The 17096-nt window shown below is 41.5% G+C and overlaps 1 protein-coding gene across 3 annotated transcripts; it reads right to left on the bottom strand.

Moving 5' to 3' along the window:
- Nucleotides 1-4060: 4060 nt before the first annotated feature.
- On the bottom strand, nucleotides 4061-16571 carry TLR3 (toll like receptor 3). Of its 3 annotated transcripts, none has more exons than XM_037055216.1 (6): nucleotides 13843-14006; nucleotides 13421-13581; nucleotides 12181-12633; nucleotides 9744-9935; nucleotides 5494-7340; nucleotides 4061-5262 (listed from the first exon to the last, which is right to left on the bottom strand). In XM_037055216.1, exons 3-6 carry the CDS (start codon nucleotides 12622-12624, stop codon nucleotides 5034-5036), a joined length of 2712 nt encoding a protein of 903 aa, XP_036911111.1. In that variant the 5' UTR covers nucleotides 12625-12633; nucleotides 13421-13581; nucleotides 13843-14006; the 3' UTR covers nucleotides 4061-5033. The 3 variants fall into 3 exon arrangements, with proteins under 3 accessions (XP_036911111.1, XP_036911110.1, XP_036911109.1); XM_037055215.1 differs by having other exon boundaries at nucleotides 13434-13581; XM_037055214.1 differs by lacking the exons at nucleotides 13421-13581; nucleotides 13843-14006 and adding an exon at nucleotides 16491-16571.
- Between the last annotated feature and the right edge of the window lie 525 nt (nucleotides 16572-17096).

The raw sequence follows: 17096 nt of genomic DNA, 5'->3' as shown, positions 1-17096 counted from the left end.
CTGTGTCTGATGGGCACGGGGCATGTCCAGAACTATCAGTTCGTCCCACACAGTCCCACTATCTCACCCTTCCTGGAGCCCCTTTTCATTTCCGGATTAACTTCCCAAGTCTAATGGGTGGGCTTTCCACCCTCATGAGCCCGCCCATCTCAAAGTCAAGGGCATCTGCGTGTGGGGCTGACATGACAAAACAGAAAGTGCTGCCAAAAGGCTGGCTAACGCCATTTGCCAGCAGGGAGCGTGTTTGGCTGAAATTTTAAAGTGTGGCTTCAAAGGTGAAGGGAAGGGGATGTGGATAAACCTGTGAAGTCCAAGGTGGGCAAAGGTACGAAGACAAATTTCTCAGACAGTATCAGAACTAGAATAGTTTCGGTTATCTAGAGTGCTTCCAAAAGTGTAGAATGCAGAACATACATTCAGCACGATGTTAATAAGAGCCACAGGATAAGTGTGGCTATCATCAAATTAGTTTAGAAGATGCCTCAGCAAGAAAAAGCTAAATCCCTTTCCTTAAAGCAGGACTTCTTAGCTTTGCAGTACCCTACAATTCACTGCATATTTCCGAGGGGAGGAGATGGTATGCAGTGCTTCTGACATTTATTTGGCAGGGGCACTTTTATAGAACGTTTTCTCGCAAGACTACTGAAGAACACTAATCAAAACAATCTAGAGCAATACTGGAAGATACGTTTAGAAGACTGGGTGGAGTTACGGTAATAGAAACCTTTGAATTCATTTTACTTGATGCTAGGCATTCACTGGACGACTTTGAGGGGGGCGGGGCAGGGGATTGGTGGCTGACCAGAGCTGTGCCCAGCCTGTGATTTGTTTCAAATCAGGAAAGAAAGAGTTGCAGTGAACAGATCATATGCTGGCAACCAAACACGTGAATTCACAGGTGGAAATTAAGTGGGTCAGACACATAGCGTCCTCTGCACCTGTACACTTTCTGCCTGGAACCCAAGGGAGAAGGACTTCTGAGGATAATTACAAAGGACAGCCTGCAGAAGTTGCTTCCTGCGTAGGTCAAACACAAGTCAAAGCTTACACCTTTGATTAGTTTCCCTTATAGGCAGCGCAACAGGTCAGCCTTTGTGTCTTCTGACCTCTTAAATATTAAGCAACTTTTAAAAGATTACATTTGGATCCAATGACAGACTTCTGGCCAAAATGGTGGCATAGGCAGACACACACTGTGCCTCTTTGCACAACCAAAAGGACAACAACACATTTAGAAACAAAAAACAACCAGAACTCCCAGAAAATTGAACTGTATGGAAGTCTTACAACCAAGGTGTTAAAGAACAAACATTCATATAGACCAGTAGGAGGGGGAGAGATGGGCAGCCAGGTGGAGAGAACTCAGGGCAAGGCAGCAGCTGGCAGAGTGGGCGGCCCCACATTTGTGTGCAGATAGACCAGGAAAAAAAACTGGGGAGCGAGACAGACCATGCAACCCAGGGTCCCAGTGCCAGGAAATAAAGCCTCAAAACCTCTGACCGAAAACACCTGTGGGAGGTGCAGCAGCAGGAGAAACTCCCAGCCTCACAGGAGAGTTCATTGGAGAGACCCACGGGGTCCTAGAACGTACACAAACCCACTCACCTGGGTATAAGCATCAGAAGGGCCCAATTTGATTGTGGGTAGTGGGAGAAGTAACTGAAAGCTGGCAGGGAGCTGAACAAGCAGCATTGTTCCCTCTAAGACCCCTCCCCTACAGACAGCACCACTATGCAGAGATGTGGGTCACCCCACCCTGGCCAATAACTAAAGCACCACCCCTTACTACATAACAGGCATGCCCAGGCCAAAAAAAAAAGGCCCAAATGAAAGAAGACATCAAAGCTCTAGAAAAAAATACAACTAAGTGATGAAGAGATAGCCAACCTATCAGATGCACAGTTCAAAACACCGGTAATCAGGATGCTCACAGAATCGGTTGAATATGGTAACAAAATAGAGGAAAGAGTGAAGGCTATGAAAAGTGAAATAAAGAAAAATGTATAGGGAACCAACAGTGATGGGAAGGAAATCAGGACTCAAGTAAATGGTTTGGACTAGAAAAAAGAAATAAACATCCAACCAGAACAGAATGAAGAAACAAGAATTCAAAAGGTAAGAAGAGGCTTAGAAACCTCTGGGACAACGGTAAATGTTCCAAAATCCAAATTATAGGGGTGCCAGAAGGAGAAGAGGAAGAGAAAGAAGTCAAAAACTTATTTGAAAACATAATGAAGAACTTCCCCAATCTGGCAAAGGAAATAAACGTCCAGGAAGTCCAGGAAGCTCAGAGTCCCAAAGAAGTTGGACCCAAGGAAGCACACACCAAGGCACATCATCGTTACACTGCCCAAGATTAAAGAGGAGAGAATCTTAAAAGCAGCAAGAAATAAGGAGACAGTCACCTACAAAGGAGTTCCCATTAGACTATCAGCTGATTTCTCAAAAGAGACCTTACAGGCAAGAAGGGGCTGGAAAGAAGTATTCAAAGTCATAAAAGGCAAGGACATGCATCCAAGATTGCTCTAGCTAGCAAAGCTCTCATTTAGAATGGAAGGACAGATAAAGTGCTTCCCAGATAAGGTCAAGTTAAAGGAATTCATCATCACCAAGCCCTTATTATAGGAAATGTTAGAGGGGCTTATCTAAGAAAAAGAAGATGATCAAAAAATTTGAACAGTAAAATATCAAGAAACTCATGACTATCAAGCTGAGCCTAAAAAACAAAAAAGCAAACAAAACAAAACAAAAACAAACAAACTAACTAAGCAAACAACTAGAACCAGAACGGAATAACAGAAATGGAGATCACATGGATGGTTATCATCGAGGAAGGGGAGGGGGGAATGAAGGAAAAGGTACAGAGAAAAAGTAGCATAAATAGTAGGTACAAAATAGACAGGGGGTGGTTAAGAATAGTACAGGAAACATAGAAGCCAAAGAACTTATATGTACGACCCATGGACATGAACTAAGGCTCCGGGGGTGGGGCGGGGGAGAAGGTGGATGGGAGAGGATTTGCAGGGTGGAGGGGAATAAAGGGGAGAAAATGGAACAACTGTAATAGCATAATCAATAAAATATATTTTTAAAAAAGGATTCCAATGACCATTGTTCTAATAAAAGACAGAGCAGCAGACAGACTACAGAAGAGAAGGCAATGGGAGACAGAGGCAGGGATGCGAGTGTTGTGGCCACAAACCAAGGATGCTGCCAGGAGCTGGAAGAGGCAACAGAGAATTCCCGCCCCCCCCCACCCAGTGTTTCCAGGGCAGACATAGCCCTGCAGACAACTTGTTTCAAACTTCAGGCCTTTAGAATTGTGAGACAATAAATTTTGTTGTTTTAAGCCAAAAAAAAAAAAAAAGATTACATTTTAACTCAATTTAAATTGCAGCCATTCAGTTGACTATCTGGTAAGCAAACCCAGAAGAGAATCAAAGCAAAGTTATTTTCTGCCCTTCTTTTCACAGATTGGTGACACATTGATTAATGCATAATAATAATAATTTGTTTACAAAATTTTAATGAGGTTGAGAACACTGATATATCACGATGTGCATCAGTAAAAAAAAAGTAGTTGTGATTTTTATTTTATTACATCAAAATAAAGCAGGATTATTTCACAGTTAGAAGACAAACCTTAATGAAAAGTTGTATAGCAAGTGTCTCACATGTACGTGTCCTGCCTAATGAGGAAGAGAAAAGAAGTCTCCACACGTTCCCACTGAGGGGAGACCACAGACTCGGGCAGGATCAGCAGTTCTGTGGAACTGCCTCTGCCAGGACCGTGCGGAGTTAGCCCCGAGAACACTGAGCTCCTCAAATCACAGTTCCAAAATGGTGACATCTCAAATGCTCACCGAGTTCCACAAGTGAGTGCTTTACGTCTAGAAATCAACATGGTAATTTGAACTCTCTCTTCATTTGCATACCAGAACTGGACAGATTTTCAGAGGCTATGCACGTCTATTTTCAATAAGCACACTCTTTCCCCTTTAACAAAAAAGAGTGGCGAGGATTAACTTACAACACAGCATATTATTTTTTGGAACAATAATATGTTCTATGTGAAGGTATTACACTTATGGCCATCTTCACTAATGACATGAGAATGTTTAAGATGTTGTTCATCGCCATCATTTTCAAGAACAGGAGGCAAAGAATCCCAGCTGGACCAAGGGATTTGGCGGAGGCCACCTCCTGCGTCTGCGAGCGGGGCCGGGGCGGACAATATTTTGTTTCCGCGGTGCCTACCTGCTACTCAACCCTCAGAAGGCGGGTCTTTCTGCCGTACCTCCGAGTCACAGAATTGTTTCTGCTAACGCCTCCTATACCAGACTCCAAATAGTAGCAAAATATAAGTACTTCTGAGACTATTTTATTAAGTAATCATAATGATTTGCGAATGTTTTCTACCCTTAAGTCTGTACATTAAAATAGTGTTTAAAATTTAAGGAAACCAATCCCGGAATCGGCACCACCACCATAGAACAAGATTTCCATGGGAAAAATACTGTAATTAAACTTTTAAAAGTATGGGGATGTATTTCATTCTTTTCCAATTGAAATAGCATTGTGCCAATGAAAACGATTATTTTTTATTCTATTATGAGTGCATCCAAAAATCCAAATATAACTATTACAAATGTTCACATAACTCTTACTTCACTTAAATGAGAAATGTTTCAAAACTCTCTTAAGATTTCATTGGCCTCAGTAACCAATTATGTCTATTCATGAGCAGAGGATATTCCTGTGTTTCTTTTCGGGTCAAATCAAGTCCATTGGTGACAAAAGGAGATACATTTTCATAGAAGTGAGATCATGGTGTATTAATGTGGGTCAAATCAAGTCCATTGGTGACAAAAGGAGATACATTTTCATAGAAGTGAGAGCATGGTGTATTAATGCTCTCACTTATAAAATATAAATGAACAGATTTATGCTGTTTGCAAATAAAACTTAAATTTACCATGGAACTTTTTAAATTACAAAATTTACTCCTTCGTTCCTTTAGTCCTTAAATACATTTAATGGACTGAATTTCTGGATCCAAGCGCTACTTGCAGTTTATGGTGAAAGGCATTTATTCGTTCCACCTGGACTGGCCAGTTCAAGATGCAATGAGATTTAAACATTCCTCTTCGCAAGCAGAGTGCGTGGTTCAGTTTATAATCTGGAATCTCTTCAAGAAAGATCAAGATAATGGAGTCCAGATTTTGTTCAATAGCTTTCTGAACTGCTTGGTGCACCTTGAATCTAAGTAATAAAAAAAAGTAAGTTATGTATCAATATACAGTCTTTGAGAGCCAAAAGCTCCGAAATGTAAAATTCCCCTTAGAATTTACTTTAATCCATCACTAAAAATCAGGTGATATTTTTTCTTAATTTTATTTTTAAAATTCTTTGAGTTGTGAGTAATAATGCTGGTAATATTTAAGAGCTAAATTTAAGCAAGTAAATACTTAAAATGTCATAATATCCACCTACCTTTTGCATAATGGGTCTTTCAATAGATTCTGTGTTATAACAAAAATCGTTTTTCTGCTCCTTTTGATGCTACTGACAATTGCTTCCAGTTCAAGGACGCCTGCCTGAAAGTCCCTTTCTTCCAGACAAAATCTGAGGGTTTGATCTTTTTCCTCCATGGGGGAGAAGTGGTCCCACACCCAGTCCCGATCTTCATAGGCATGAACTATATACGCTGCATAGTCAAACTGCTTGGGCTGCCTGTCCGTTTCTCTGAAACCAAGAGCTCGATGCACCAAAACATTCCAATAAAAAGAGAGCCTCCAGCCCTCCAAATGGATGAGCAGTGCCACCGAGACAAAAATCAACAGGATGCTGGCACTTATCATGAAAAACAGTTCAAAGGGTGCACTGTCTTTGCAGGGCGATACATCGAAAAGCATCACGGGAAAACCGTGGTACTGAGGTGGGGTGTTGCAGAGGTAATGGCTCGATAGCTCAGAGATGTCGGTGTGGGTGCTATTGATCCAAGTAACAAACCAGGCGATGCTCTCACACGTGCAGTCGAACGGATTGAAGCTCATATCTAAATTACTCAGGTTCTTGAAAGCTGGCCCAAAAACATTCTTCTCAACTGATGTGATGAGATTCTTCTGGAGGCTCAGTGACTTGAGCGATGCCTGATCATCAAAGACGGAGGGTGGGAGTATGTTTAAATTATTCAATCCCAAACTGATGCTCTTTAACTGAAATAAGTCCTTGAAGACATCTACCGGGATCTCATCAAAGCCATTCGACTCTAAATTAAGGACATGGAGGTGAGAAAGACCCTTTAGGAAAAGCACGGGGCCACCGGGGTTTGCATGTTTCCAGAGCCTAGCTAAGTTGTTGTGTTGCAAATCCAGAATTTCCAGTTTCTCCAGACCCTCCAAAAGGTCATCGTTTATGTTGGCTATGTTGTTGTTGCTTAGATCAAGAATGGTCAAGTTATGAAGGGGGCGAAAAGGCGAAGTGGCCGCAGTTCTAAGGGCCACCCTCCGGAGCATCAGCTGTTGAAGGCTTGGAACCGAGGTGAATGAGTTGCTCGTCAGTTGCAGGTATTTGTTGTAGGAAAGATAGATTTCTACAATATTGTCTAGACCTCTCCATTCCTCGCCTGTGAGTTCTTGCCCAATTTCATTAAGGCCGAGGTCAAGCACCTTCAGGTGGCCCAACCAAGAAAAAGCACCGCCCTCCACTTTTGAGATTTTATTTTTGCTTAGGTTGAGCATAAGTAAAGGAGAGTGGGCAAGCGAGACAAAGGTTTCGTTTGTTAAAGTTTGAAAACTTGTGAAGGAGTTGGACAGACTTAAATATTTCAGCTTTACGAGTCCTGTGAACATATCGCTTTTTATGCCCGGAAAGTTGTTATCGTCCAGGTTAAGATACTCCAAACGCGTTAGCCACTGAAAGGAAAAATCATCGATCTTGGGAAGCAAAGCAAGGGAATTGCTTTGTTTAGTAAAAGAGCGTCTCATGTTCAGGTATCTCACATTGGAAAGCCCATAGAGGGACTGAGAGGTCAAGTGCCCTATGTTATTATATTCCAGAAAGAGATATTCTAGGTGTGGAAGCCAAGCAAAGGAATCATTGCTGATCGTATTTAAGCTGTTATGGGACAGATCGAGCGTGGTGAGATTCGTCTGCTTTAGTCCAGTGAAGGTCACATTGCTCGTTCTGGACAGCTGGGTGTTGCTCAAGAACAGATTCTGAATGCTTGTGTTCGCTAGTTCCAGACACAGTTTCTCTGTGAGCCCGGGACCCAGCTGGACATTGTTCAGCGAGAGACCAGATAATTTTCCAATTGCATGAAAACACCCTGGAGAGAACTAGAGGTGGAGGGGGAAAGAAAGAGGTTAGTACGTGAAACACAATCGAGCTGGTATGGCCCTTGCAAAGTTTAAACACAGTCTGATCCTCAACTCCCCTTCCCACTCACCACCCCGTCTGGGTGTCCTCTGCATCCTGGAATGCACACCCCCTTACGCTGTGCCTGTCACCTGTCCAGCTCTCATCTCCCCCTGCTGCAGGCGAACTTCTACTGGGCATTCCTGTCTCCACTTGGACATCACTTCTTCCAGAGCTCTCCCTGACCCCTCAGTCTAGGTGATGCTCTTAGTACTTTTCCTTCATCGCGCTGACTGTAGCTGTCCTTGATCAACTACTCGTCAAGTCGCCCTTGGGGCAGAGCCTCTTTCTGTCTTGGGGACCACTGCTCTCAGTGAACATCATGCACAGAATGGCTGGATTTTATTTTTGAAACAGAAACGCCCACATGTCCTTCCACAGCGCTTGAGTTCCAGCCACCCTCTTTGTCTTTGCACCACAGTGTTCTCTTGACTCATTTCATTACAGGGTTTCCAGCTTCCTTCCGCTCTGCCCCACTTCCTCACCAGAAGCTTTGGTTGCTTTGGGACACGGCGAAGGCATGAGAGCAGAGGGCAAGAGACAGGGAGTCCAGAGAGAAGTAGCCAGTCCCCAGTAGCAAAACACCAGGAGAGCAAAGAGACTCTGACTTCTACCGTGTCATTCGTGACTTTGGGGGCTAATGGGAGGAGAGGCAGAAATGTGAAAGAAAGCGTGCTTTCTGGCAAGTAAAGGGGGTTGACCTGCAGGAAATTAGTAAACTAATAATGATACATTTATATGATAGGGTTATTTTGCAGTAAGTAAAATTAAGTTTTTCAGTACTTCTTAGTGGCATGGAGGATGTCTGCAATATGCTTCTTTCACATGGCAGGGCATGCGGCCATCCTCAAACACAGGACATAGCACAACCAATACAACACGGTCTCCAGTCTCACACTGCCAGGAGGCAGCTCTGTCACCAGCTGGTCACCTGGGAGACCTGAAATGAGACCTTTACTTTTGAGTGAAATGATGATAGGGATGACTTGGTTACAGGGCTGTACAAAAATATAAATAAATAGCTTGTCATAGGTCCTGATACATAGTTAATTATTCTAGGAACTTAAACTGCTGGGCTTATAATTTTTATTAGAAAGAAAGTTGGAGATAAACGTACTCAAATGCCAACATTGGTGGTCTCCAGATTGTGGGTTTTCCATGGATTTATTTTCCCTGTCATTATTTATATATTTTATAAGATTTCTACATAAAGTGTTCTAAACAGAAAAAAGTGCTGTTCAACAATTAACATGAGTAGCTTGCATAAAATATTTAATTATTATCATAATAACTTTGTACACTATTTTTATGTCTGAAAATTAGTACAGCTTTATAAAGTCTGACTTAAGATTTCTTTTTCAAAATTTTTTTGTTTTTTATTTTATGTTAAAAATATTTTAATTTATTTTTAGAGAGAGGAAAGGAAGGAGAAAGAAAGGGAGAGAAACATCAATGTGTGGTTGCCTCTCACACGCCCCCTACTGGGGACCTGGCCCACAACCCAGGCATGTGCCCCAACTAGGAACCCAACCAGACACCCTTTGTTTCACAGGTTGGCGCTCGAGTCACTGAGCCACACCAGCCAGGGCAATTTAAGACTTCTAATATTCTTATTCTCAGCCTAGAAAGAACAAAATACAGACATATTCACATGTGAAAATAGTTAACACATTAGAGACCATGGATCCAAAGAGAGGGCGAGTTAAGGTGGGCTCTGTTACAGGCATGCTTCATGGTCATCCAGTGTCAGCTGCTCATTGAATGCTTCCATACCAGACCCCGTGATACTTTTGTTAGCCACACAACCCTGTAGAATAGTTCTTCTTGTTATACTAACTTTAAAATCGGGGGACTGGAGTAGAGAGAACTTGGATAATTTGCCTGATTGATTGCACATCTAATAAAAGATACACCCCTGACAGAGAGGCACTTCTCAAGTCTCAAGCCCGTGTATTTAAACATCATGCTACGTTAGTTATTCCAGAGACATTGCATGGTAGATGCTATTATTTCTACTTCACAGGTGAGGAAACTAAGACCCAGGGAGGGTAAGGTCCCCAAGGTCAAGGTACAGGTCTGCCATGGAACCAGGGCTCTAACCCACGTCTGTCTGACAGCAGAGTCCCAGCTCCCAAATGGCTGCCAAACGCCCTTTCTTGTGAGATGACATCTGTGGCCAAGTGGTCAGTGTGAAGGATTTTGGAAAACAGGACAACGGGCATCCCCTCTTTCTGTAGCGTTTTTTAGGTTCCCATCCACGTGGCGCAGCTCAGGACTGACCACACTTGAAGGGAGAACACGAAACGGTTTTACCCACTTCTTACCTCTTTGATTGGATTTGACGACAATTCCAATTTTTTCAAAGAAGAATTGCCGAGGAAACCGAGGTCTTCACGTGTTAGTACATTAATTTTATTATTTGATAACAGCAGCTCTTGGAGACTTTGCAGCTGGAGCTCAGTTCCTAATTTCGTAGATGGGACGCCATTATGAGACAGGTCTAATTTGATTAAATTCTGGGAGAGGAAAAATATGTACATAAGTCAGAGTCTTTCCACCAAAAACAATTCCTTCTGAGTGCATGTGACTCTTACAACTAACTCAAAAGCAAAATGTCACCTCACAGTTATTTTAGAGAAAACTGACAGTAGGAGTAAATAAAAATCTTTGCTGTGACTGAAAATACTATTGTTGCAAGGATTTAGTTTCTTATATCAGGAATCACTTTATTCATACCAAAATAAAAGGACTTAAGCTTATTTATTCATAAGGAATAGCCAAAATAAGCATGCTTTTACATATTTATTTATGATAAACATTTACTTATGATGTAAGGAATACAAACATATAGTGTCATTTCTTAGCCTTGAAACTAAACAACAGGAAAAAAGAAATGTTTTCTTCAAAAGACACATGGAAATAAAGAACAAACTGACAGTGACCAGAAGGGGGCAGGGAGGGGCATAACCGGGCAAAGAAAGGGAAGAGTCAAGTGGAGGAACCTGTATAAAGGACCCATGGACAAGGACAGTGGGGTGGGGTGGGGGAGGATTGAATGGGGGGGGTGGGTAGGGCAGGGGAAAGTAATGGGGGGAAAGGGAGGTCAACTGTCACTGAACAATAATTTTAAAATAAGAGTCATGTAAAAAAACAACTGCAGGTAGAACTTTGTCACCCAGGAAATCCTAAGAAGAAGTTTATATTGAGAGAGATCAACACCTGTGTAAACTTCCATCGTGCCTAGGAGAGAATATTGATTGTTGGTTTTTTCAGTGTTGTGGGATGTTTTTCACCTTAAGCTGTTTTTTGAATGTGTAAGCTTTCAACTCAAGTAAAAGATAAGGAAAAATTTATATCTGTTAGGTCAAAACACTCCATCTTTTTAATATACATTTTAAGGTTGTTTATTTTGTATTTATTTATTACCGGAAAGACTACAATGATGGTGTGATGATTCTGGAGGAAAAATTCTTTTTTAAAATTAAATTTAATTTTTTTTAATTTAATTCTTGTTCAAGTACAGTTTTCTGTCTTATATTCCCAACCCTGCCCCCCCCAGTGCTCCCCACCTCCCTCCCATTTCCTCCCCCCACCTTAGTGATTGTCCATGTGTCCTTTATACTTGTTCCTGTGAGTCCTTCCCCTTTTCCCCTGTGATTCTCTCCCCTCTCCCCTCTGGACCCTGTCAGCCTGTTCCGTATTTCAGTGTCTTTGGTCGTACAAAAATACTCCATCTTTTAAAGAGAACAAGACATTTATTTGTGCTTTAAAAATAAAAACAACATTTTTCCAGGGATTACTTCAACCAGATTTTGAGGTCTTTGTGTCCAGAGACATTTTGTTCCTACCAGAATCTAAGAAGACACAGGAAAGAATTTCAAATGGCTTCTAGGCAAACCATCCCTAAGCATAATTAAATATGTACACTCTTCTTGGCATCCGATGTCAGTTTAATGGCCAGTTTGTTATAGATCCATGAAACAAAACAAAACAAAACAAAGAAAGGGTGTTGAAAATGGCTTTGGCTCAGGAAGAGCATTGTGGTCTCAAATTTAGAGACATTAATACAGAGTGGGCAAAAGTAGGTTTGCAGTTGTGAGTACACAAAACACAGTCTAGTCTTGTGTTATTGATTAATTATTGTACCATTTTCCATGCGAACAACTATAAAACTGCTTCTGCTCCACATTGCCCATTTTTCACAGAACTGAAATTCTAGCAAAGTACAGAAAAATTGTAAGTAGTCATTGGAAAAGCAATATTGTGAGACGATTTTTAAAAATCATGAGTAGGAAACCTTTAGTTGAATGCCTGATCATGTATCAATATATTAACCTTATTTACATCAGAATTTGGATTCGACATTTTTTTTCAGTATTTCAGGTACTAAATCAGCAGTTTTGAGAGTTTATTTTGCTGTGTTCCTCGTGGGAAGTTCCACTTCAACTCTGATCTCTCCCTCTTGTATCTAAAAAACTCCTATTTCCAATGGGAGGAAGCCAGAGAGGCAGAGTTATTTAAAATTAAGGTTGAACCTGATTTAAGAAGATAGTTCCTCTTTTTACAACATTTTCAATTATAATGGCAACATTTATGTGTGGCCCCCCTCACTGCTTCCCCCCCCCCATTGGGGTGGACTAGATTTCTCATTCTTTATCTGGATATCTAGATATTAAATCTAAGGATAAATATGTAACTTGATAACTTAGTATTAGAGAGCATAGTTTTCATTTCTTACGTGAAGATGCATGTTTATCTTACCTTCAGGTTTCTAAAGGGATTATTTTGAATTCTCTGGATTGAGTTGGACCTAAGAAGGAGTTCAGCCAAATTCAGGCAGAAGATAAAGGTTTTATCAGAAAGTTGAGAGAGCTCATTGTGCTGGATGTTCAAAACTTCCAACAAGGGGAGGTTCTGGCACAGTTCTGGCTCCAGTTTGGAGATGGAGTTAAATCCTGCATCCAAGACAGTAAGTCGGCTGTATCTGGTAAAATTGGCAGGTGGTAATTTTTTGAGCTGATTATGGGTTAGATTCAACACGGTTACGTTCGCCGGCAGGTCATTGGGTATTTGAGTCAGCTTCAGGTGGCTGCAGTCGGCTACCTCACGCCGAACAGTGCATCTGTGGGCGGAAGATGCACACAGCATCCAGACGGGCAACAGTCCCCAAAAGCAGGAGACAGGATGCAGCAGACTCTGGCTCATGATTCTGTCCTATAAAAGAAACATGAGAACACAGTAAGCGACATTAATAATACGCATTTTCACATGCATTGGTACATTCTTCACAAAATACACAGCCAAGTGTGATTATGCATGATTTGTTTACTACAACTCTTGATGCTATACAAGCAGAACATCATATGGAAATAATTCAAATGGCACAGAAAGTACAACACGAACGTAGACACGCCCCCTTCATGCTCCCTCCCCTCCACGTGGCAATGGTCTAAGGTGGCCTCTTGACAGTTCTTGTTTTCAGTTCTCCTGGTCACCTTCACAAACCTAAACAATATGCTTGTGCTACTATTTCTTCATTTACAGATTTTAAGTATTTTCTTGCCACTGTAAAGATAAGGAACTTAATTACACTATTCCATCAATTTCTTCACAATTTTTGGATAATTATTTTAAATGTAATTTAATCTATTGTTACAATGATAAGTTTAAAGACTATACTTAAAACTTTATTTATTGATAAATCCACTTCAGAAAAAAAATCTCTTGAGCCTCACCTTGTGGTACATGAATTGTGCACTCTAAGAGGTCTTCTCTACACAGTTCTCCCTTCCTTTTTATTTCCTAAAAGGGTTGGCTACATGGTGTGACATTGTCAAGATATAAGATCTTAGCATTTATCCTAAGACTATGATAAGTCAGATATACTTGGTCTAGATCCATTCATAAAATCTGAAGTCAACAACAAATATCATTTGCTATTTTATGATTATGTAAATGAACATGCACGCAACATCAGTAAGACTTAGAGAAACATGCTCACTAAAAGAACAAACCCTGGAATGCAAACTCTGAGTTCTGGTCTCGGATCCTAGCAGGTTAATCCACTTCTCGGGCCTTAGTGTCTTTATTCTGTAAGTAGATCACTGGGGTAGCCCCTCCATGGGTTGTTGTGAAGATTAAAAGAGGTAAGTCTCCACATACCTGGAATACAGTGGTATTTAATTGTATTATTATTATTATTATTATTAATATTAATCAGTATATGATCAGTATATTAATCATGTAATGACCATGATTGGTAAAATGGTCATTACAACTATTTCTTATTTTGTCCATTTTTTACTTTACAAAGAAAAATCTATGCAAATGAATTCTCTCACATGACAGTCTCGGCCATGAAACAAGAAGGAAATAGTAGAGGGAGCCAAGCACATAATATCATTGAAATTCAGGGAAACTCACGGGTGGTGAGAGAGGGCCAAGAAGCTCCTTGGGAACTTGACCTTGGTTAAGCGGAGCTTCGGCGCAGACCTGGGCTGTCTTCGCAGGCTGGGAAGCAGCAACCTCCTCGCTGAACAAGTACAGCTGAGATTCAGGTAAGGAGTCTTGATTCCTTTAAAAGTTCTCTGTTTCCCAATTTTATGTTAAAGAATGAGAAGAAAGTCTTGGGTTACGAGGCGTCCATGGGTCATTTTACCCTACTACTTGGTTGTTGATATGCCCTGCACAAAATCCAAGGCCTTTAAATGTTTTAATAAGGATCTTTCACATACTGTATAAAAAATTGCTTAGGGAACATTGTATAAGCTGCTTTGATTTTTATGTAAAATTTTATAATTGTTACTAGTTAAACATCATCATGACTGATATTTTACATGGGTGACTTGAGGAGCCCTTTTCTGTAAAGAGTGTGTGCATTGACACCTTCAGTTCAATATTTCTTAACAGAGTTTTTCTTTTGATGTAAAATTTGCATACGACGAAATGCACTAATATGACCATATGTTACCTGGGTTCTGATAGGTGCATGCACCTGTGTAACCCAAACCTTAAAGAGTTTCCTGCCCTTTGACAGTTAATTCCAATCCCCATCCCCCGCAAGAGATAGCCACTGCCCTCATTTTTTTTTTACTATAGGTTACTTTAAACCTCTTATCGCTGGGATTATATTCGCTCTGTGAAATAAGGCTTCTAAGCATTTCTAAAGCCACACACAATTTTATATACACAGACTACGAGAAACAGCACAGCCCCAGCCAGTTAGGATGCCTTTTACCAAAGTGCTCAGATGGGTAGAGAATATGGGGCTGGGAACCATGCACTCTGGAAATTAGGAACCAGTTCCCCACCTCCTGCTCTCTAAGATTCTCCCAAACCTCTCCTCCCGGGGCCAATCTGGGCCCTACCTCTATTTACAAACTCCAGGCACAATTCCTGCAATATGTTCTTCTCCCCATCTAGGTGACTTTTACCTTTTCTGGAAGGGTTATAGATAGATAGAGAACCACAGTTGTTCCTCAGTATTCTCAGGTGGTCCAGGGACCCTCACGATACCCAAACCCAGGGATGCTCAAGTCTCTTATCTAAAGTGGTGTAGGATTTGCATATGCAAATCCTCTCGTATACCTCGAGGTTGCTGATAATACCTAAAACAATGTAAACAGTCGGGATGCTACATTGTTTAGGAAATAAGGGCAAGACAAGAAAGTCTGTCCGTGTTCAGTACAGACGCAACCATCACAAGCCAACTACACTGCACACAGGTCAGCAGCAACGTAACATTTTTTTCCTAACACTTTTGGCTGCCCGACTCCACAGCCGCAGGACCTGTGGCTGCTAAGGGGCCACTATACTGAGAGGAACAGATCCATTTACAAAGTCTGTCCCTGCCGGACTGGAAGACCCCCCCCAGATCGATGGTACACTCCATCAGATGGAAACAGACTCATCAAGGGCTGGGTAGGAGAAGCAAGAAGGAGAAACACACAGAGAGAAACTGATGAAAGGGAAGAACTGTGACGATTCACACATACACACACACACACACACACGCACAAACCCTAAAACCTTCTCAGAAAATATATGATCAATTCCTTCCAAAGGAAAGAGCCTGACTGATACAAAACTTTTCATCAGCCACTAGAAAACAGTCATAATAAGCTTTCAAAATGTTCAGGAGTAATTATTTTGAACTTAAAATCTCATTTCCAGAGGAGCAATTGAAGGTAAGGAGGGGAAGGGTTTTGAGATATGCAAAGATTCAGTAAACCTGTAACTATATAACCTGTATGAAAAAGTTATTTTAGGATGTGCCTCAGTAAAACAAACAAAATACAGTTCAAGGATGAAATGACAGTAAAGAATAAGTTGCTGCTGGATGAAACGTGGTAAAAACACAGACGGCTAAGAATAAATGAAAAGCGGACTCAGCAGGTCTTGCTGAGATTTGGAAAGTCTTTCAGGGTGCAGAGGGTTACATTTCTCTGTCCAAGCCAACGCCGACATGCACCGCAGTGAGGACGGAGGGTCTGGGGCCAGGCTGCTTAGACTTACCACCAGTTACTGATTGGCCTGGACAATTTACTTTGTAAACTTTACATGTTTCCCCCTAAATTTATACTGACACACTGTATGCAGACACGAGCCAACATGAAATTGCACAGTAAAGTTGGGAGGCACCTTCCTAAAAGAAGTGTTAGCCAAGGCTGACTCCATTTCCCTCCAGCTTAACCCACACCTGCCCCGGGCTAATTTCCGATCCTCTCACACATCTGAACCTTTTCCCACTTCTCACCTTCTTCCTTTCCCTTTATCAGGTCAAAGAAAGCCATTTTCTTACTCCTAGAAACGGCTGAGTGTTAAAGTGTCTTAAAGTGCCTGCTCCTGTCTCCTTCCCAACCGAGAAAAGGAGAGAAGTGCCTTTAAGTTCACAGGACTTAGTATCTTGAAGACAAAGTTGTGACTTTTTTTTAAGGTTGTTGCACAATGATTTCCATAGCTACCCTACCCTAATATACTTGTCTCCTTACAGAACTCTACAAAGGAAACAAAAAAAATTTAATTCCTCTATACAATGTTTTATCATGTTAATTAGAAATTGTTGCTCTTATTTGTGCTCTGAGTTGTGATACACTTCTTCCCACTGGCTGCCTTTTCTGGCTAGATTTCAAGCACCAGAGTAAAGAAAGACCCAGGAATGCTAAAACCAACCTGCCCTCCATCCAGTCCCAAGGAATGTAAAATACATATCTAAAATATGTACCTTCGCTCACTCTGGAGGGTAGCTTCCCTGGTTCCCATCGAGTTCACCGGGGGAGTGTGGCAAGTGTGCTGCAATCCCGGAAGTGAAAGTGAACAGTTGTTTTTTGTGTTTTTTTTAAAAGCCTTTTATGGTTGGTGCATTCTAAGAAGGGCGAAGGAAACAAAATCTCTGGAAGAGGCATTTTAAATAGCTTACTAAACACGTCTTCCTTTTTTCTTCTTCAGGGACCGTCCCCTGGGTTTCATCAAAAGGGTCAGAGATTTAGCAACGGAGAAAGTTCCAAGAGTGGGACTCCAGCCCTTGGTGTGGGCAGAGCCCGGACCCAGAAGTTAATGAATCCCTAACGGAGAGCGAGTTTCTCTCTCATTAACCAGAGGCTGATGCAAGACTGTCAGAATGGAGCCCTGTGTGGTCAGGGGGTCAGAAAAAGCCCCAGTCCCTGATCAAAGCTAGT

This window comes from Sturnira hondurensis, unplaced genomic scaffold, assembly GCF_014824575.4.
Source record: "Sturnira hondurensis isolate 20B ecotype Veracruz unplaced genomic scaffold, ASM1482457v3 Scaffold0008640, whole genome shotgun sequence".
Lineage (NCBI taxonomy): Eukaryota > Metazoa > Chordata > Mammalia > Chiroptera > Phyllostomidae > Sturnira > Sturnira hondurensis.
Note: the sequence above shows the minus strand (reverse complement) of the source record. Positions and strands in the feature narration are given on the sequence as shown.

What these genes read in the sequence shown, in the direction of transcription:
- TLR3 (XM_037055214.1), bottom strand. Translation starts at nt 12,624, where the DNA reads ATGAGCCAGAGTCTGCTGCATCCTGTCTCCTGCTTTTGGGGACTGTTG. An exon ending in CGTCAAATCCAATCAAAGAG is followed by an intron (nt 7,341 to 9,743) that starts GTAAGAAGTGGG and finishes CTCCACCTCTAG; the next exon opens with TTCTCTCCAGGGTGTTTTCA. An exon ending in AAAGACCCATTATGCAAAAG is followed by an intron (nt 5,263 to 5,493) that starts GTAGGTGGATAT and finishes TTTATTACTTAG; the next exon opens with ATTCAAGGTGCACCAAGCAG.